General features: G+C 30.0%; 6 protein-coding genes across 9 annotated transcripts; 3 read left to right on the top strand and 3 right to left on the bottom strand.

Annotated features, from left to right (window-relative positions):
- Window positions 1–78: 78 nt before the first annotated feature.
- On the bottom strand, window positions 79–3,150 carry LOC124422257 (ADP-ribosylation factor GTPase-activating protein 2). 2 transcript variants are annotated; one of them, XM_046958478.1, is made up of 8 exons: window positions 3,000–3,150; window positions 2,494–2,685; window positions 2,265–2,396; window positions 2,142–2,174; window positions 1,474–1,773; window positions 1,115–1,389; window positions 653–1,019; window positions 79–570 (listed from the first exon to the last, which is right to left on the bottom strand). In XM_046958478.1, the coding sequence occupies exons 1-8, from the start codon at window positions 3,072–3,074 to the stop codon at window positions 319–321; spliced, it is 1,626 nt and encodes a 541-aa protein (XP_046814434.1). In that variant the 5' UTR covers window positions 3,075–3,150; the 3' UTR covers window positions 79–318. The 2 variants fall into 2 exon arrangements, with proteins under 2 accessions (XP_046814434.1, XP_046814435.1); XM_046958479.1 differs by lacking the exon at window positions 2,142–2,174.
- Window positions 3,151–3,223: 73 nt separating this feature from the next.
- Window positions 3,224–5,182, bottom strand: LOC124422260 (STAGA complex 65 subunit gamma-like). Its single transcript, XM_046958484.1, has 8 exons — window positions 5,044–5,182; window positions 4,602–4,786; window positions 4,454–4,517; window positions 4,272–4,381; window positions 3,984–4,200; window positions 3,776–3,909; window positions 3,509–3,673; window positions 3,224–3,426 (listed from the first exon to the last, which is right to left on the bottom strand). Exons 2-8 carry the CDS (start codon window positions 4,778–4,780, stop codon window positions 3,318–3,320), a joined length of 978 nt encoding a protein of 325 aa, XP_046814440.1. The 5' UTR covers window positions 4,781–4,786; window positions 5,044–5,182; the 3' UTR covers window positions 3,224–3,317.
- Window positions 5,183–5,215: 33 nt separating this feature from the next.
- On the top strand, window positions 5,216–6,587 carry LOC124422263 (MIT domain-containing protein 1-like). 2 transcript variants are annotated; one of them, XM_046958489.1, is made up of 5 exons: window positions 5,216–5,357; window positions 5,546–5,674; window positions 5,779–6,017; window positions 6,116–6,315; window positions 6,391–6,587. In XM_046958489.1, the coding sequence occupies exons 1-5, from the start codon at window positions 5,342–5,344 to the stop codon at window positions 6,551–6,553; spliced, it is 747 nt and encodes a 248-aa protein (XP_046814445.1). In that variant the 5' UTR covers window positions 5,216–5,341; the 3' UTR covers window positions 6,554–6,587. The 2 variants fall into 2 exon arrangements, with proteins under 2 accessions (XP_046814445.1, XP_046814446.1); XM_046958490.1 differs by having other exon boundaries at window positions 5,508–5,674.
- Window positions 6,588–7,003: 416 nt separating this feature from the next.
- Window positions 7,004–11,870, bottom strand: LOC124422254. 2 transcript variants are annotated; one of them, XM_046958469.1, is made up of 6 exons: window positions 10,753–11,870; window positions 10,346–10,669; window positions 8,469–8,843; window positions 8,177–8,384; window positions 7,561–8,091; window positions 7,298–7,481 (listed from the first exon to the last, which is right to left on the bottom strand). In XM_046958469.1, the coding sequence occupies exons 1-6, from the start codon at window positions 11,067–11,069 to the stop codon at window positions 7,443–7,445; spliced, it is 1,794 nt and encodes a 597-aa protein (XP_046814425.1). In that variant the 5' UTR covers window positions 11,070–11,870; the 3' UTR covers window positions 7,298–7,442. The 2 variants fall into 2 exon arrangements, with proteins under 2 accessions (XP_046814424.1, XP_046814425.1); XM_046958468.1 differs by having other exon boundaries at window positions 7,004–8,091; window positions 10,753–11,865.
- Window positions 11,871–14,920: 3,050 nt separating this feature from the next.
- Window positions 14,921–17,455, top strand: LOC124433012 (T-complex protein 1 subunit beta). Its single transcript, XM_046982494.1, has 7 exons — window positions 14,921–15,032; window positions 15,299–15,608; window positions 15,701–16,134; window positions 16,217–16,294; window positions 16,369–16,593; window positions 16,668–17,049; window positions 17,132–17,455. The coding sequence occupies exons 1-7, from the start codon at window positions 15,030–15,032 to the stop codon at window positions 17,302–17,304; spliced, it is 1,605 nt and encodes a 534-aa protein (XP_046838450.1). The 5' UTR covers window positions 14,921–15,029; the 3' UTR covers window positions 17,305–17,455.
- A 142-nt stretch (window positions 17,456–17,597) lies between these two features.
- LOC124433013 (histone H4 transcription factor-like) lies at window positions 17,598–20,771 on the top strand. The gene is made up of 5 exons (XM_046982495.1): window positions 17,598–19,304; window positions 19,381–19,717; window positions 19,823–20,138; window positions 20,213–20,510; window positions 20,594–20,771. Exons 1-5 carry the CDS (start codon window positions 18,825–18,827, stop codon window positions 20,762–20,764), a joined length of 1,602 nt encoding a protein of 533 aa, XP_046838451.1. The 5' UTR covers window positions 17,598–18,824; the 3' UTR covers window positions 20,765–20,771.
- Window positions 20,772–20,926: the final 155 nt, after the last annotated feature.

Genomic DNA, 20,926 nt, shown 5'->3' with positions numbered 1-20,926 from the left:
ACGAAAAATTTAGAGGCCTCTATTTTAGATATATCAATAGATCTAACCTATTAGATAATCATAAAATTTACTAATTGCTTTTATAAAAACATTATCTCTGACTTTAATGTAAATTTAATTTTTTGAAACTATGCTTTTATGTGTAAATATATATGAATTCCATTACACAATTTTGGATTCTTTAGGCCACATTTTTGGAAAACAGGCCGCACAGCAGCTCAATTATAAGTTTTTATTTACAATTCTGAAGAATGGACGAGAAATATTCTAACATAATTTGAATAACAATCATGATAAAATATCGTAAGATTTTCATATTTAGAGTCCATAACGTTCTTGTATAGAAGAAACTGCTGCATTGGCAAGGGAACTAAGTCTTCCTGCAACTTTATTTACACCTTGACGTACACTTTCGCGTACATCTTCCAAATCAACTACACCACCACGTCCTTCAATAAAGCGAGCCGTTAAAGAACCAGTAGTCGGAAAAGAACTTCCAGTGCCAAAATAATCTGCTGACGATATACTGGATGAACCTTCAAAGCGGCGAAGGTTACTTTTACGTTCCCACTATGAATAAGTAAAAATTATAAATAAATCCATATTTTAATTCGAATAAAACTTTAGCAAAATAACGACTACTTTTACTTACTGAATCATCATAACTACTGTCTTGGAAGTACTGATCCGAACTAATAGCCTTGGCACTACCAAATTTCTTTTGAGCTTCTCCTTCGCTCGATGATTTATTATCGTTTTTACTATTATTTTGACGACTCAAGAGTGGTTGTCGTTTAGGTGGCTCTGGTTCTGCAATAACAACAACTTCTTCATTTTTAGTTTTGTTACTATTGTTATTAGAATATGGAATCGATAAAGCTGTATAAAATTCATCCAAGCTCATAAATAAATCACGATCAACATCCATATCTCTTGATCTAGGTTCAACAGCTGTAATAGTTTTTGATGATTCCTGAGTTATTGTCTTCATATCTCCTAAAGCTGAATGACTTGCACCACTAAAAAGAAAGTAGATAGTGTCAATCATTTATATGTTACTGCAATATTGTTGAAAATTATAAAAAATTTCTTTTGATAAAATTGACAAAAATACCTGCGTGCGTTAAATCCCATTCCAAGGCGTTCTGCCTGTCCAGCCTTTAATGGATCTAACTGTTTTGTTAGTTCTTCCACTTTTTTAGCTTGCTGATTTAAATTTTGCTCATAACGATAAGCAAATCGTGTAGCAATTTCCTCTCGTTCCTCCTTTGTTCCTTCATGTCCTGCCGTTTCATTCATTTCGTTTCCTACTTCTATGACGCTTTTTTCTAATTCATCAAAATTAGTTTTTACTCTTTGTGCTCCTAAGCCACCAGCTTTTTTCCCAAACTGCATAGGATGCAGTCATAAATGATTATCTGCATTAGAAATTATTACTGTAATACTATACTTAAGTAATATAAATATGCTTACACCAGGTCGTTTAGACTGAACTTTTCTAATGCCAATAGTAGGTTTTCTTTCAGATTGTACAGATGAAACAGACTCTGAAAGTTTTACAGATGGTCCTAAAGAATTAAGAACAATCTCCGAAGATGCACTTGTGTCACTTTTCTCTATGACTTTTTTATGTATTGTAGAATTAGATACAATTTTTTCTTCTGTTGAAATGTTAGACTCGTCTAAATTTAAATCAAAATTTTCATGCTCTTGGAAGAAGTCCACATCATTGGATTCTTCTGTGTCTGGTTCCACGCTTTCTTCTAAGTGCAACTGCACATAAAATTATTATTCCAGATTATATTGATATTATAAGTATTTTGAACATCCAATCTTATAGAAGAACATGTAATACAAGCTTGTATTAAACTACTACAGTAAGCATAATTTTGATTACAAATATATGGTATGAATTTACATATATTTCAATGGAATGAATAAACATTTATAAAATGTAATATCTCAAATATATGAGTGAACCAACAATTTGAATGATGATTGAGAGATGTATGCAAAAAGACAATATTTTTCATTAGCAATTAAAAGCAATTTTTTTTCTCTATGTTTTTTTCAAAACAGTGTTAAGCAAAAAGATTAGTAAAATTAAAATAGTGCTTTGTGAAAATAATTTCACAGCTCACCAGTGTTTTATTTTTTGTTGAAGGAAGAAAAACCTATAATTAGCATATTTACAATTATAACTGTTTCAATCAATAGTATACCATATGTCAACTAATAAGAATTTAAAAGATAAAAATTCTTACTTTTGTTCCATGACGTCGCATCGCTAGTGCAGACGCTAATGCTAATTTGTCCTTATATTGCATTGCAACACGAGAATTATACTTTTGTTGGGCATCTGTTGTAGTACAATTATATTGAGCAAAATATTTTCTCTACAAAGCACAGAATAAGAATATAATTTGTAGAAATATAATTGGATGATATACACAACATACAAGTAAATAAAAATAGTAGGAAGAAGATACTAACAGCATTAGCATTCCCGCCTAATTGCATGTTTCTTAATTGTAACCATGTCCAATTTGTATCAAGTTGAGTAGACCTTACGAATGTTAAATGAACTCCTAAACTTCGATGGACAGCAGAACAATCGATACATAGAAAAACTCCATAAGTCACGCTGGACCATGCTGGATTCTTCGCGTTGCAATCGAAACATGTCTGTAAAAATTAAGTATCATCATTAAATATTTGTTTAAAAACAGCTCATAAAAATATTATTAAAAAAGAAAAGAACTTTTAATAAGCACAATTACGAAATTATTTTATTAATGTTAATATCTTCACTATTGCTTCCAGTTCGCCATTTCCATAATTCTTATAAACGTTACATGAGAAAGTGAATATTCATAGATAATTCATAGGTTGGGAACATAAATAAAACGTGATTTGATTTAAGTAGATGTAATTACTTGATGTTACAAGTTACTATATCTCTTTTTACTTATACAATAGAAGAAATAAATTAATCAGACCTTATTCGCTGGAATCGCACGTAATCTTTTAAAAATTTCTTCAATATCGCTCTGACTAGGTCCAAATTCTGCCATTTTTTGACGTGTTGTCAACCAGACCGCAAGGAACTCTGGGAAGTATAAAGATGGCCAGTATTTTTTGGCGCTGCTATCGCTTTATTTTAAATTATATATTTGCATATACAATAATTACATACGTAATTTCGATATAAATATACAATAACAATGAAAAATCCATATTTACAATTTTTTTTTCTTAATAAATATTATCTTAATTATTTTTTTAAAACGTTAAGTAAAAAATCGTAAAGAAATGATTTATTTATTTTGGATGTTATTTTTTTTGTCAGCAGATATATCAGATCGTCCTGTATTTGGAGAATCGCTTACATTTACTTCTTCTTCCTCTATTTCCAAACTGTTTAGTCTACATATTCAAATATGTAAATATATTTTATATTTTAACTAAATCGTTCTTATTATATATACAATATAAATAAAAATCTTACTCGTCTTGTTCTAAACTGTAGAGCATTTGAAAACCAGCATCAAGACTAGGTGGAAATCCCATATCTGGATCTAATAATTGAAGTGTTGGTACTTCTCGATAAACATTACCAAATTCATCTAATTCATCTAATTGCAACTTACTAGCTGCTTCATCCAAAACTATTCTACAAATTAGAGCAAAATTAAGAGCATTGAATCCATTTATTATTTATCTTTTTCCTGTTATTTATAATATGCTAACTTATTCGATATTACATTTTATTTACCTTTGTTTTTCCATCATTGTTTCTACTTTTCTTTTCATATTTTCTTCAAATCTTAAAATATATTCCTGATAATAATCATGTATAGCTGTTACCCCGCCTATCCCTGTTTCTAATAAAACTCTTTCCATAGCATCCTGAAATAAAATATATAAATGTAAGATACAAAATCTCTACATTCTCTTAGTTGCATTTAACATAATAATTTTACTGGGAATCCATGATCTTTTTGTTCAGCTGCTACTTTCAATAGAAGTGTCATTCTTTTCAAAAAATGATCAGCAATGTCAGTAAGCGTTTCTATAGCTAAATCTGATGAATATTCAAAACCCATGTGAGCTAATAAAACGATTACAGCATGTTTTAACAAATTATGCGCTGTTTCTGACGTTAAATGATGAACAGTAGAGGAATTTTTGAATGTGTCTCTGAAAAAAATAATCTAAACTTATCATTCAAATATAATTAATTAATATCATGTCTTAATAATTATACATACGTTTCAACATCTGCAGATAAAAATCGAAAAAGATTACATGGTATTTTAGATTCTTCTTGACAATTCTCTGCTTCGATCACAGATAAATTTCCCAATACTGTTCCTTCATCCTATTTATAATGATTATACTAATTAAATTATACTGATAGAATATTGATTATTGAAATAGATTGGCTACTTACCATCATTCTCAGTTGTTGATGAAAGTTTATAGTATTTAATACATGAAAGTTTCCTATAGGAAGCCTAAATAGATAGTTCAATATTATTATATAATATCTGTATTAATGTTATATTGTATGTCGTACTACTATTTTAATATATTTTTACTGTATATATTCTGGTTGTCGATCGATCTGATAATCGCAATCTGTATTATTTGCTTCATCCATAACTTGTCTCCAAACATTTTCTATAATATCTGGTGTAATTACTTCTTGTTTCAAAGTTTCTCTAGGAGGCAATTCTCCCCATAAGACAGTACTTCCATAGCTTTTGCTAGATTTCATTATTTCCTTGGAAAAATATAAAGTATATTCGTTTCAATACATTATTATAATAACACAAAAAAATATAGATCTAAAGAATATGTAGTAACAATGCATAAATATGCACACTTCAATCTTTTGTAATATTTTTATATTTGAACGTACTATATAAATAGCTGTATTTGAAATGAAAATATTAACTATACAGTATTATTCTATATTAGAAAATCCCGCGCAAAATGCTGAAACTTCAGGTTATACAAAGCCAAGTGTAACTGCATTACCGAACAAAAAATATGCACATTTATCCTTTGCAAGAAATATTTTATTTACAAAACACTCGAACTTTATCATACCACGTACTGATAAAACTCTTTCTTCACGAGATAATATTTCCCATGCAATACGGGAATAATACTTAGCTGTATATGTTACAAAAACGATTTCAGACGTAATAGAATGTTATTAGGTTATAATATCTGTATTTTGTGTCCATATTTTGTTTGCCATAATACATAACGTTTCCCTTAAAATATACATCGATTTCCTTCGATTATCGATATCACGAAAATTATACCACTTATGTATAAGAAAAAAGGTAATTATTAAAAAATAAACAATAATAAACAATTAATACTAATATTACTAGAAAGATTATTTATATAGAGAATGAATTACAAACAAAAATATTTAAAAATATATTATATTATTATATATTGTATCATACAATTTTATAATTTTTTTCAAGTATTGTAGTATTAATAAGCAAAGGATTTTACTGATCAGTAGACACAATGGAAAATGCAGCAGCCTCAATTTTGAAGCGAGCTGTCGAAAAGGATGAAGAGGAACAGTATACTATGTCCCTTTTATTATACCAAGAAGGTGTACAAATACTTCTTGACACTATAAAAGGTTTAGTATATAATATATGAATTTCATTTATATATAAATAATTTTGATATTTATTGTTTTTTGTATAAAATTATTGTAATCAAAGAATAAGTAATAAAATGCAGAGACAAAGGATCCAGTTAAAAGCAAACATTTTACTGTTATGACATCGCGATATCTGGATAGAGCAGAGAAAGTAAAACAATTAGTCGAAAGAAAGAAAACACAAGGTACATACAGAGAATTAATAAAGATTAAGGATGGCGCAATTGGTTATGGATATAATAGTCTTTTTGGTAGATTTTTGGACGCTATGGTTACATATATTCAAATAGAAGATCCATATATAAGGGCATTTCATCAGGTATATTAATTTTAATGTTTAATGTTTAATGTTTTAATGGTTTAATATTTAATATATAATATAATATATAAATATATTATTGTCTACTTTACTCACAGTGTCAAAATTTAGTAAGATTATGTGAATTAGCAGTTCAAAAATGTCATTCTCTATCAAAAATATCTCTCATTACTACATGCGATCCAGAAGATTTCAAAAATCAATCTAAAAGACTTGAAGAATTGAAACACAGCCTGAACTCGCATCTTATATCATTTGAAATTACATATTCTGATACATTACATGACAGACAAATTGTGTAAGATACTAACTTATTTTAATTTATTAGATATTTGGCTTTATAAGAGATATTTATATTTATATTTTATTACAGACTTAGCAATGGATGGATAATAAAAATAGGACGTGGTTTAGATTATTTTAAAGCACCTAATGGAAAGTTTGTTTTGGGTTATTGTGATCTTGAATTAAGATCATGTCAGGAAACTACAGTAGATATCTTTCATAGTAGTCAACTGAAGGATAATGTACCATAATAGATAAAAATGAAAAGTACTTATTAAGACGCGAACATATCAAAGCAAAAATTTTATTTTCTTTAAACTAGTATTAATGTGTAAAAAATAATGAAATACGTGTTTTGTCCTGTTTTTACTTTAAGAAATAGTTGAAATGAATTTCAATGATCAGTTTTTAATCTTAAAGGAAAGTTTTTATCTTTTCAATGATCAGTTTTTATTCTTGAAAGAAAAAAAAATTTCGCTTTAAAAACATAATTCTATATTATTAGATTTATTAGATATGAACATAGGGAATTCCTTATGTGAAAATTTTTGACCAAACCAATAGGGTAATTTTTATATTTTTATCAAAATTATAATATACCATTTATTCATTTATATTATTATACAATTATATTTTGCGAGAATCATTTATTCAATATTGCAAAGTATATTAAATTTATTCAATTAATATCAATTATATACTTTTTATTTTTGTATATATAGGTTTTCTTTTATTTTATAATAGAACATTTATAAAACATTTACATTATTTACAATTTTTCTTCGGCCTTTTGCACTTGAGTATACTAAGAGAATTAATGAAATTAATTAAAATAATCGTGTGCTCTCGCTACATCTATCTGTTTCACAGCTTTCTTGCATGCTCGTCTTAAAGATTTAGTATACTTTAGAAGTCCAGCTTCTATTTGTTCCTCATCTTCAGTGAGAAGATAATTCACGTCGTACGTGGGAAGACAATCGGCACCTCCAACTGCAACTACTTGTCTCGCTATCTCTGGATCTACGCAAAGCCTTATCAGAGCAGCTGCAGCTGTGGTCTCTAAACGTTGATATGCGTCCTCCAAACCTGGAGGTCTCATTCTAAGGAAACAAACCAATGCAACGGATGCTCGTGCTTTAGCTAAGTATTCTCGAGCTTCTGGTAAACGCGCCAGTTCACCTATGAGAGAAGCCACTTGCTGCATCAACCAAACATTTCCACCGTTTGATTTTTTCACGCTTCTCAATAAATTTCTTACCGTGTCTTGTCGTATTATAATATCAGCGCATTTTCTTGATTTAGATATTTGATTGAGTGCAGCAGCTGTCAACAGTAACGTTTGTTCCGAATTCATATTTTTAATAAGATTTCCTAAAGCAGTAATTAATGTCTCCGCAAATGGTTCGACATATGGTAAGCCTACAGCATTGGTCCACGGTGCAGTTATCTGTACTACCAAAGCCGTAGCTTCCATTTTGTTGATTTCCGACGATGTTTTACTGGACAAGAGGTCAATTACAATTTCCGGTCCGTCGTCTTTAACGAAGTGCTCAATTGCTGTTCTCGAACAGCACACGCTCGACAGAGCGCGTAGAGATGTGGCTACGTAATCATTTGATTTCCTAATGGCAGAAATGAGAGAAGTTAGGAGAGCCCTAATTCCTGAACATCTCGCGATACTACTGCCTGCTCGTGCTCCGGCTAAACCCAAAGCCGTGAGAGCTGCTAAAGCTCCTCTAACTACACTACTGTCTTCCTTCGGTGCTTCTTCCAAACATCTTACTATTTTCTGCAAGAATAATTAATTATTGTTAATAATCAAATGAGTAAATTCTTCATTTTGTATAGGTACTATCTTAAACAAGATAACGAACCTCAATATAAAAATCTAAACGGGTATTAATAGCACTGTCGACGTAATCTTTCATGCTGTTTAATTGCATGAGAATTCCTTTCAAATTCGTTTGCTGAATTCTTCGAGGTGGAGGTGCTCCTAATTTTGATAAAACTGCAAAAGCATTGTCCTCGATGGCACGTAATAGCTCCATTTGTAATCTGCCGCTTTTCGAATGCGACACCTCGCTAAAAAGTTAGATTGTATCGTGTTAACACATGAAACGAATTAAACGAACGTTATTTTTTATAAATATTAATAAATACACTTGCTTTAAGATATATTGATAATGACGTTCAAATTGATCAGCTCTAACGAGAAGTTTATTTGCAGCTGCCGTAGCCAAGGAAGATAACATCTTCAAATCCTTCATTTGATCCTCCTCCGAAATTAAATCATTATGCTTTCGCCGAGGTAGATTTTTACTTTGAAGAGCGATACAACATTCATTTGCAGTTTCTATTGTCAAGTCATTTAACCAAGTCTTTATTGGCGATGCAATCTTGCCATTAACATTTTGAAAATTATCAAAAAAATCGTACGAAAGATTCGTTGCAAATATTTTTGTTATTCTTGTAGAATTTAACGATTCGTCTTCTAACAAGCTAGACGAAAGATTAGGTAAAGCAGTCACTCTAATCTTCGTTCTGAAAAAGAGATCATTCGTATTACGATCGCTTACGTTAATTGTAATTGTTAATTGTTTGTAATTTTGTTTTGTATTCTTTTTCTTCTTTTTCTTTTCCTTTTATTTCATATACTACCTTAAATGAGACATAGCGTAAAATGTAAAAATCAAAATTTCATAATAACAACACAATTGCATTTTCATTGGACAAGACACAGGATATTCTCGATTTCTTTTGTCACCGAATGCTTTCCGGGATAATGGATCAGAGTAGAGAAGCGATAGTGAGTAAAGGCTGACTAATCAGCCACCTCCGGAACTGGAATTTTCTTGTGAATAGGATGACTAATCTCGATTCTTGAAAAGAGCTATGCAGTTATATGATCACCTGCACCCGTCTTATACTCGCGCATATTAGCTTAAATTCTTTTTAGATACGTTGTCCCTCGATGAGATGATCGAAATCGACCTTCTCATTTTTTTCTTTCATTCGTGCACGTGTTCTATGACATACATGTAACATTTTGCACGATGCAACTAAACGTTAACGTGAGCATAGATTGAGCTCTATCGAGAAAAAATATCTGTGTCACGCAACGTCAACGATTTCATAAAAAAAGTGACGATGTTAATCTCGCAAAATCCATTGAAAAATAATTATTATTTACTTATATTTAATCATTGTTTATTTATACTTCGATTCTTTTTTCAAGCAAATATGCATCATTAAAATTATATGCATATAGTTAATGAGTTTACTTTGTAAGCTATTTAAATTGATGCAGAAAAGCGTAGAAAACGGCGTTTTCCGTTCTCCTTTAAACCGACAGAGTATCTCAGTTATTTGTAACGTCGTAGAAGGCAAGACCTTCCGTATTATGAGACATCTTGTGCATATAAAGTACTCGTCGGCTACATTGGAATATTAATCGTCAATGTTAGTAGGTAGAATATTTTTTAGTCGCGCAATACGTGTCTTCTAGTATATCAAAAGAGATTACGACAAGCCTATCAATGCGTTCAAAGATACGATGCTCTACTTTCAATATAGCCCTGGGGATATCAATAAATATACATACCCTAGACAAATAATATTTACCAAATAGTCAAATTCAACGTCACTTTTATCGTATCTACATTGAATTAATCATAAATAAATTGCAGAGAAAAATTTTTCTACGCAAAAGATACACATACATTCATGTAATAGTATCTATTTACGAAAGCCATAAGAATAATAAGGCGAAGTTCGTTACGCGTCGCATTCCTATCGGTTTGGCTCACCATGGGCATATTATCGCAACGATTCATTCAGCTTTCATAAAATCTACATGTTCTTTATGTCTTATCGTTCATAAAAAGATTTCAATATCTAAAATAAATCTATTTTTTGAATCTTAAAGTATTCGGTAAGATCATTGCACAATTCGAAATACTTTTATTTATTATAATCTGGTAAATATTAGACTATTCTATATACTTTTTAAATCCATCATCTTATTAATAAATATGAAAAAATACCTTTGATCTCGTTGAAAGTTTCGTATTTTGGGATCCTTCGGGGTTGAAGTACAAGTTGGTCGAGGTATTAAATTGTTTTCCGAGCAAAGGGAACCAATTTTATGACGAATTCTACGATTTCTTTCCTTAGCTTTCCTGCGTCGTCTTCTACGTCTCTGCGGACTTTCATCTTCTAAAGTCTGTGAGCAATTCGATCGTTCGGAGTCAGAAAAACCAGAATCTAGACTCTTTAGATCCTGACTGAGAGGACTGAGAGATCTGTTCTCTGAAACGACGATATTTCCTTCGTTTTTGTGTGTACCAACACTGATATCCGTTTTCTCTCTACAAATGGTAATAAAATTCGTATTGTGAATAGAAATTCTTTCAGTTGATATCATAAAATATAATCAGTTTCCATGACTTACTCTTGAAGTATCGTCGGATTTTCTCTACATCGAATCAATGCATCATCAAAGGTCTTATCGCGTTGCGTTTCACTGACTCTCGGACAAACGTGTATAACTGTTACGTTATCAACGTTCGTGAAATTATTTTCGCGTAAACTGGAGGATCGATTTTCTTCATCGTTTTCTGAAGGATAATCCGTGTCGGTGGATGGAGGAGGAGGAAATTGAAAAACTTCAACAGGATCTTTTCTACGGATCGTAAAATCCTTTTTTAAATCCTGCGATGACATTTGTTCCCAAAATACTTTGCTTTGGTGTCTCTTGAAGGTATTCATCTTTTGCTTTCAATTTCCAATAAATTCACAAAATGCTGCGTTAATTTTTAATGTTTTTTTGTTAAAATGTCATAACGAAGAACAAAAAGTGTGTTCTGCCTGTCGTAATCGAAGAAGAAATATAGAAGAAGAAGAAGAAGGAAAGGTTTTAAGAAGGGTGCCAGCGGTGGTCACAGTTGGTCTCTTCGTTGGGTACGATACAACAAGGGTAGTTTAATGATTCAACAGAGCAGAACAACGGCTCTCCCACAGGTCGCGTGGCTTCAGAACACCTTATGGTCTTCTCGTTTGAACCCCTATGAAGAGTATTCCTGATAGCTGTATATTTTTAAAACTAGTTAACGTTCTGGAAATTTAATTTTTCGATAATGAAATCTTGTAATGTTCCAAAGTCGTAAGAAGAAATGTCACTTCTATTATTTTTTTTTAATTTAAAATATTTCATTTCCCGATAATTATTAAATCAAGAAGATAGAATCTAAATAATGATGATGATCGTCAAGTTCACGCGATACTGATCCCAACGCGTTGATGTGCCGCAAGCGACTGACTCTGACCGACTCGCTTCCGACTTCTCCGCCTTACTCGATACGCCTCCCTTTTGCGTTCTCGTATAAGCCAAGTCATACATGAGACTGGAACTCCTCCCCTTCTCTTTTGTCGCCCTTGCGGGGTGCACCACCTTTCTCCATTCTTTCTCTACCCTCATCCATAAGTGGGGTACTACGTCTCGTCACAGTATATGTATAGACTGTACATCATGACCGTTAAAGCGTAACTTCGTGTAACTCTTCGCATAATTGATATTCACCGACATATATCTGCGTTAATTTGATTTTCAATACGTTTTCGTTTTTAATTTGCAAAAGTAAAAAAATAAGAAAATGTTGCAATTCATAAAAAGATTCTCTTTTTAAGTGACAAATCATTTTCAGGAAGAATATTGATAAAAATAATATAAAAAGAGAGAAATTAATATTTCTATTATTTCATGACGTCTTATTTATTATTATTGGATCACACTTATGTACATACTTATATGCACACTATGCATCACGTTTCTTACCGCCGCTTGTCGTGCGTAGGTACGTGCGTTCGTGCGTGAATGACTCATCCAAGGGGCCAAAGGGGACGGAACATGCATCACCATGGGCATTTTAACACAGATGCCCCGTACGGCGCGTGCCCTCGAACCAATCCGACGCCCCTATGCTGCTTCCGTAACGGCAGCCACGTCTGCACGAGTCATTTTCCTATGACCCCCTCTCGATCGAGAGGACTACAGAACGAGGAGAAGAGTCACACCTGGCCCTTAAAAGTTCTCTCTCCATTGGTGTGATTTTGTGACGCTTCGCTAGACTTTACCATTTACATACTCATATCCGTGTATATGTGCATCTATTATTAAAGAAGGATAATCGTATATCTCAAAGATTTATCTGAAATGATTCAAAATTTCGCTTCTTTTTCCCTAAGAAAAATTCAACTTTCTATTTCATTCACATCTAGAAATATAAACAAAAAGTTTGAGTATTTTACATATACTTAAAATTCTCATCTTTCGTTTTTTTCATAATTTTAAAAAGAATAGAAACGCAGACTGATTTTTTATTTCCAACGAATTTGAAAGTTACAAAACTAAAAGATAAAGGCATTTGAATGTGATCGATTCTTTCAAACTTTTCTATCGAATAAGTCCATCCTACCGGTATTCTTTATCCTATTGTTTAGATTCCAAAGGGACTAAGTCCATATGTAGTTATGTATTGCACGTACAAAGCTATCGTAGGGCTCGTGCGACCCCTATTGTACGTACATACATACGTACTATGAAATCGAAGGGACAGCTGCGAATAGACCGTTATTTAAACGCGTGCTTTCATCCAGATTGATCGTTGGGTTTTAAATCTTCAATGTGACTGATCTAATATCCTAAATATAAGCTTTGATAATTATTTTTTTGATCTTTATAAATGGACTAAGAAGTAATACAAATTCACATTATAAAAATTAATTAAAAATTTGCATACGTATTCAAATATAATAACTACAACTACAACTTGATATATAAAGATCTGTATGCAAGATAGAGCATTTAAATCGGAACATCTAAATATCTTCGTTATTTATGGCTTTATGGAAAAAGTTCTTAGGACAAAGTTATATTATTTAAAGAAATATATTTTTTTTTAAAAATGACTCCAAGAAAAAAATTATCTTAGCGCTATATTGTGCTCCTTCGAATACTCTAATTGTAACCTAAGAATTTTTTCCATAAAACTATAAATAATGGAAATATTTAAGTCTTCCAATGTAAATGTATAGAACACCTTGTATATGTATAGAACACCCAGAAACATTCGAATCTAAAATTTCTATAAACTAAAATTTTAAAGGAAATTTAATTCTGAATAAAAAGTTTTTAATAAATATGAATCGAAAAATGTATTCTTAGCGTTCTCTACAAAAACCCCTGAAATTACGGTTATTTTATATATTTTTGTGAATATTAGAAAAAATATATGTTTTTTAATAAGAAGTATCGAAACAAAAATTGTAGAGAATTAAATTATTTTTATGAAATATAAGGAATTAATTGTAGCATGTTTCATAAATTTTGAGATAACCAGTTCCAAATGTACAAAAAGTATATTTTCGGCTATCGTCGGCAGAGCTTCTAAAAAATATTCTTTATTTATACTGTAATGGCTTTAGCCATTGGTTTAATTTAATTAGTTACTTCAATAATTAAAAGAATTTATTATTCTGCATTGTTTAAATAAATCACCATAAGAGGACGAAAACACTTTTATATACATTTGAAACTGGTTATTTTTAAATTTATAAAATATACTACAATAATTTTGATCTCATTTGAAAGATTATTTAATTCTTTACAACTTTTGTTTGAGTACTTTTTGTTAAAAATGCATATTTTCTTTGATATTTGTAAAAATGAATAAAACAATGGTAATTTCAAAGGTTTTTAGATGTTAGCTTTTTAAAGAATTTTCGATCCATGAATATGGGAGACTTTTGTTTAAAATTAAATTTCTTATAAAATTTCAAAATTTGGCCGAAATGTTCAGGCCACCCTGTATGTATCATATCACTTATTAATACATAATATCGATAATATAAAATAATGTGTTCATTAACAAAAAATTTATCTTTACTAACCCATTATTTCTATCAACATATACAATATCAACATATACAAATTTTTATAAAGAATAATTAAGTTCATACAAATATCGTTGATTTTTTAATAAAATGTTAAAATAAGTCTTCCAAGGATTTTTTAAATTGTCACAACAATCAAATGAAATTTGTCAAACATAACTGAAAATATAAATTCATTACTTTTTCGCTGTTTTCGAAATAAATGTTATTCGAGACTAAAAATTATTGTATAATTAAAATCAAAAACAATATTTTATAATAGCATCTTAATTGTTTTTTTCTTTAATTAAATATCGTCATATTGTATCTCTTAAAGAAGATAAATAAAATCAATCATAAATGCACACACAAACGAAATCATTGAGATAATTTTCTTTATGTATAGATTCTCTTAACAGAGCTTCAGAGAAAAACCTTATAAATAGCCATAAAAGGACTTGAAATTGGAATCAGCAAAGCACAGTCGATATTTTTGATGTCCTCTAGCGATAAAATTTCGAAATATAAAATTCTGGATCATTAGTATTATTTCCGTTATAGCTACTTTACGAGTGGTATTTCAGTTAAATAATAAAAGTGAATGATATCTTTTGATTGGTTTACATTTTAAACTCGTGATAATCGTCCAATAGGAAAAGAGAACAAATTGTATTTTATTCGATCGCAGCGCCATTATATCTGGAATCTCTTTACGTTTGTCGTGTCTTTCGTTTTCCTCGAAGTTAGAATTACATTTGATATTGGATTCAGATATAGATTCTTTCATAGCGTTTCACGATGGTAATTTAAAATTTTGCTTTTTATAGTATAAAATGAGAAACAAGACTTCGTGTTTATTGTCAATGTTAATAAGATAAAACGAAATCGGTGATAGCTTATATGAAGATGTAACAAATGGCGCACGTGTATTACTGCCAAATGATATTTAGAATAATAATTTTGATTTTGTTATTAATTTTATTTTGATTAAGCGAAATATGCGATATATGTATATATACATATATATTCTCCTGTGTAGTACTTCAATTATATTTGTTGGTTATTAGGTTTCCTTAAATCCTGTAAGGATTCTCAAAAATGAGGCAGAGGAGGAAAAAGCAGAAATTGCTAGATTGAGCTTATTTGTAGGAGCAATAGCGATAGGAGATTTGGTAAAATCGACATTAGGACCTAAAGGTATGGATAAGATTTTGGTAGCTCATGGAAGATCTGCAGGTCAAGTACAAGTTACCAATGATGGAGCTACAATTCTTAAAAGCGTTGGTGTAGACAATCCTGCTGCTAAAATTTTAGTTGACATGTCACGTGTTCAAGATGATGAAGTTGGAGATGGGACTACTTCTGTTACAGTACTTGGTTTGTATATTTGTATAATGATATAATATTGAATTCTATCAAGTTAATGTTAAAATATTTAATTTGTACATAATGCATTAAAAATTCTTTAGCTGCTGAATTATTGAAAGAGGCAGAAAAATTAATAGAACAAAAAATTCATCCACAAACCATTATTTCTGGTTGGAGAAATGCAACTAATGTAGCAAGAGAAGCACTCAAAAATGCAGCTGCAGATAATTCTGCAGATAGTGAATGCTTTCGTGAAGATCTACTGAATATTGCACGTACAACTTTGAGTTCAAAGATCTTATCTCAACATAAGGAACACTTCAGCAAGTTGGCAGTAGATGCAGTATTGAGACTTAAAGGGTCTGGAAATTTATCGGCTATCCAAGTAATTAAAAAACGTGGAGGAACTCTTTCAGATTCTTTTCTGGATGAAGGTTTTTTATTAGATAAAAAGCCTGGTCTTCATCAGCCTCAAAAAATTACAGATGCACATATACTTATAGCTAATACTCCAATGGATACTGACAAAATTAAGGTAAAGAACTTATACTGATTTTTTTTTAAATATTACAATATATATAAGAGTATTGAATGTGTTATTGTATGTTCTGCATTAGGTATTTGGCTCCAGAGTTCGTGTTGATTCTATGGCAAAAATTGCTGAATTGGAAGTAGCAGAGAAAGAAAAGATGAAGGTGATTATAGATTAAAAGATGAATAGATATAAATAGAAAAATATTACAATGAATAGCAATAATTTTTTTCATAGGATAAAGTTGAAAAAATCATAAAACATGGTTGCAACGTTTTCATAAATCGACAACTAATTTATAATTATCCTGAACAATTATTTGCTGATGCTGGAATTATGGCTATTGAGCATGCTGATTTTGATGGAATTGAAAGACTTGCTCTTGTTACTGGCGGAGAAATAGTCAGTACATTTGATCATCCTGAGATGGTAAAACTTGGTAAATGTGAACTCATTGAACAGGTTGGTATTTCTTGGATACACATAATATAAAATAGTATATGAATTAGTAAAATATATATTATATTTTTGAATAGGTGATGATTGGTGAAGACACACTACTTCGATTTTCTGGCGTTGCTTTGGGAGAAGCGTGTACTGTCATTATACGAGGAGCTACTCAACAAATTCTTGATGAAGCAGAACGGTCATTGCATGATGCTCTTTGTGTTTTGGCGGCAACAGTACGTGAATCGCGAATTGTTTATGGCGGAGGTTGCAGCGAAATGGTAATGGCATGTGCTGTTATGAAAGCAGCAGCTGCGACTCCTGGAAAAGAAGCAGTTGCAATGGAAGCTTTTGCAAAAGCTTTACAACAATTGCCTACTGTTATTGCTGATAATGCTGGTTATGATTCGGCTCAATTAGTCAGCGAACTAAGAGCCGCACATAATTCTGGAGCCAATACGATGGGTCTGGGTAAGTTTTAAAAAAAATTAAAAATATTATGACAACATAAAAAGAAACTTTATATAAATACTATCCATGATTATTTTCACAGATATGGAAACAGGAAGAATCGGTTGTATGAAACGACTAGGAATTACAGAATCATGGGTTGTAAAGAGACAAGTTTTACTAAGTGCTGCAGAAGCAGCAGAAATGATACTACGTGTGGATGATATTTTAAGAGCTGCACCAAGAAAGCGCGTCAAGGACCGTGGACGTTGTTAATAGTGAAAATGATTTAATTGCTATTACATTATTTACATTGCTTCTCTGATTTGTAATACGCGCATTATATCGACTTACTTATATTTCAAACTAAATATTACACACATCCTCGTTTTTATTATTTAATACACTTATTTCGAACAACTTAAAAGTTGGCAATGTATTAATTCTTCTATAAAAAAAAAAAAAAGAAGAAACGATACATTACATTATTTATCATATATATAAACATTTTTATAAAATAATCTATTCCTTCCAAAAAAATTTATTCCATGAAAATAATGAATTTTAGAGTACTCGTCCAATGTTTGTTAATCCTATCCTTTAGTTTCTGTTTATATTTTGAATAAACCGCCATTATAGACAATCGAAAATTTATTTAGTATCAGTCAAGATTAAAGAAAAAACATATTTGGATAATTGCTAATTATAGCCTGAATTTCGTTTAATTATAATTGAGAAATAATTCTAATACCAAATTATATAAAAAACAACGTTTATAACAAGAAGTGGTCAAAGATTCGGCTAGAACTAACCTAAACATTTTAACGTCAGTACACTTTAATGCACAGGACACTGAACCAGTCAATATCACGATTCTTTTGTTAAATATTAGCATATTTAAACAATTATTTGTCCAACATGATACATTTATTTAAATTATAAAAAAGGGTAATGAGTATGATTTTTACATTTTCGTTAGATTTTATTTACATCGAATGGATACTTACTAAAGACGATTTATACAGCTCAGATTAGATACATAAAAATGAATTAATTATAATATAATTCATGAGAATCTTCATATGCAGTAATCTTCACGTGGAGAGACTTAGACAATCTATATTATTTGCATTATAAAAATTATTCTTACCTAATGTGAATAATGCAAGTACAGTCAAGCTAATGACTACATTTTGATATTTTATATTAATTAGATTCTGAAAAGTTGATTTAACCAAAATCTTTTTATAAAAATAGAGTATTGTTATAGAGTATTGTATAGAGTATTGAGATTTAAAACGTCGATAAATGACTTGAATTAATAAATAATAAAAATATGTTATATTAAAAATGATTTTGAATTTAACGCGCGAATAGTTGGTCTGTGATGGCGGATAGTTGTGTTTATATTTCTATTACGTTTGATGTGCACGTTGCAAATGTTTTTACCTTAGTATTTATTATTTTATAAATGTTATTATTTTTCAATTTATTATGATAATGTACATTTTTGAATAATATTCATACATAATACACATTAAAAGTGGCCAAATTCATCAGTAATTTTATCCACTTCTTTACGAAATAAATAATAGGACCCAATAGCTGATTGAAAAGTACTTAAATGTCTAAAAGCAGTATATTTAATATTTTTTTATAAACATTGACTATGATTTCGAACTAATTATACGCGATAGTGTATAATTACAGGTTAAGCATCAGTTTGTAAAGCAGAAGAGTCTTTGTTATTATTCTAATACAAAATATTGTGATTCGATTATTATTGTGCAAACAAAATGACAGAACTTCTTACAACATCAATTACATCTAATGAAATGCAAGAAAGATGTAGTATTTGGGTGGAATCACAGAATGAACATTTGTATTCTGAAGACACATCCAAAGATAAAACAGAAAATAGTTGTAACGACTATGAAACCGATTCTGAATTTGATTCCGTTTCAGAATGTGGTGGTAAAAGACGTAGAGTAGGGAAATATTTAAAGCATGAAGTTTTACATTTAATTTGTGAATGGAAAGATTGTAAATTTGATAATAATTACATTGAAGTATTTACAAGACATGTTGCTAATCATATAAGCGATTTAGAAATAAAAGTTAAAGAAGACAATACAGAGGTTTATGTATGTAAGTGGAAAAATTGTTCATATGAAAGTGGTATTTCTGACGAAATTTCACGACACGTCAATTACCATTCTTATCATACTAAATTAAAGTGTATTGGAACAAATATTCGTGGAAGAATAAAATTGCCTGTAATTATAATGATAATTAAATAATTTCAATGGTATCAAGTAAATTATTTATCACAACAAAATAAATTTTTTACAGAAATGTAATAGAGATGCAGATTGCAAGAATATTTTTGATTCACCAGTACCACATATCTGTAGATGGGAAGAATGTTTAAAAATTTTTTCTAATTATCAGATGTATTTGTATCATATAATTGCTCATATAGATACTAATCCACGTGGTAATAAAGTAGAAGGTGGAATTGAATGTAAATGGACTGGATGCAAAAATAAATATCCTAGTTTATATAAACTTAGAGATCATATGAGATGTCATACTAAAGAAAAAATAGTTGCTTGTCCGGATTGTGGTACTATGTTTGCTTCCAATACAAAATTTCATACTCATTGTAAAAGGCAAATTCCTATAGATGGTAAGACAAATATCAAACATTATATTTCACTTTATATTTTTTTTAGATATTTTTCGCATTACTTTTGTAATTTTTATCATACTACTTTAATGATTTATTTTTCAGTGCAAGGATTTCAATGTTCACATTGTAATAAATTCTATCCAACAGAAGGCATTCTCCGTGATCATATGAGATTGCATGTATTTAATTATAAATGTACTTTATGTGATATGACTTGTGAATCTCCAGCCAGTTTAGCAAAACACGTGAGGTATCGACATGTATCCACAAGAACTTTTCCATGTCAGTTGTGTTCTCATGCTGCTAAGTCCCAACAAGATTTAGATTCCCATATGACTGTTCATACGAATGGACCTAATTTCTCTTGTCACTATGAAGGTTGTTCTTTCACTTGTAAGGGTGCTTATACATTAGACAGGTATTTTGATTTTTATATATTTACTATGATAATATGTGAAACTATATCTATCATAAAAATTTTAATTATTGTAGACATGTTGAACGTATACATAGTTTAGAAGTGAGATGGTATTGTTGTCATGAATGTCCTGTTAAATATAGAAAAAGTTATCGCTTAACTAAACATCTTATTGAAGCACATCATTTACAATTACCTAGTGGTCATAAGCGATTTCAATATGTACAAGATGAAGATGGCTGTTATAGACTTCAAATGGTTAGATATGAGACAGTAGATGAAGAAAATACTTTATCTATTGAAAAACCAAATATTACAGAAAAAAAATATAAGCTTAAATTAGATAAGACTTCATCATTAGTAAAAGTAGAAGTAAGAATAAATATATTGATTCAATTTGTACATGTTTGGTTAGATTAATATGTTATAAATGTTAAATTATTTCATTTTTTCAGATTTTAGAAGATAATACAGAAGATGTGCAAGATTTACAGATAAAACCTATAACAGATTTTAATATGGGTAAATCAATGCCTATTATATCAAATATTTTAATAACTTTTGATGAAATAGATGAAAAAGGAAATATAACAAAAAGTAGAATTATAAATTCTCAAAGTATATAAAATATCAAGTCATAAAAATTTTTATTAGAAGCAAAATAAATAAAATAATAGAAACATAATCTGATAGTTATATACATACATGTGTGGATACGGACGCACGCATACACACTTTATTTTAATAGAAAAATTACAAAAATAAGAATTTTTAAATTAAACAATTTT

The sequence above is a fragment of the Vespa crabro genome, chromosome 2, assembly GCF_910589235.1.
Source record: "Vespa crabro chromosome 2, iyVesCrab1.2, whole genome shotgun sequence".
Taxonomy (NCBI): Eukaryota; Metazoa; Arthropoda; class Insecta; order Hymenoptera; family Vespidae; genus Vespa; species Vespa crabro.
This window is presented reverse-complemented; position numbering and strand designations above follow the sequence as displayed.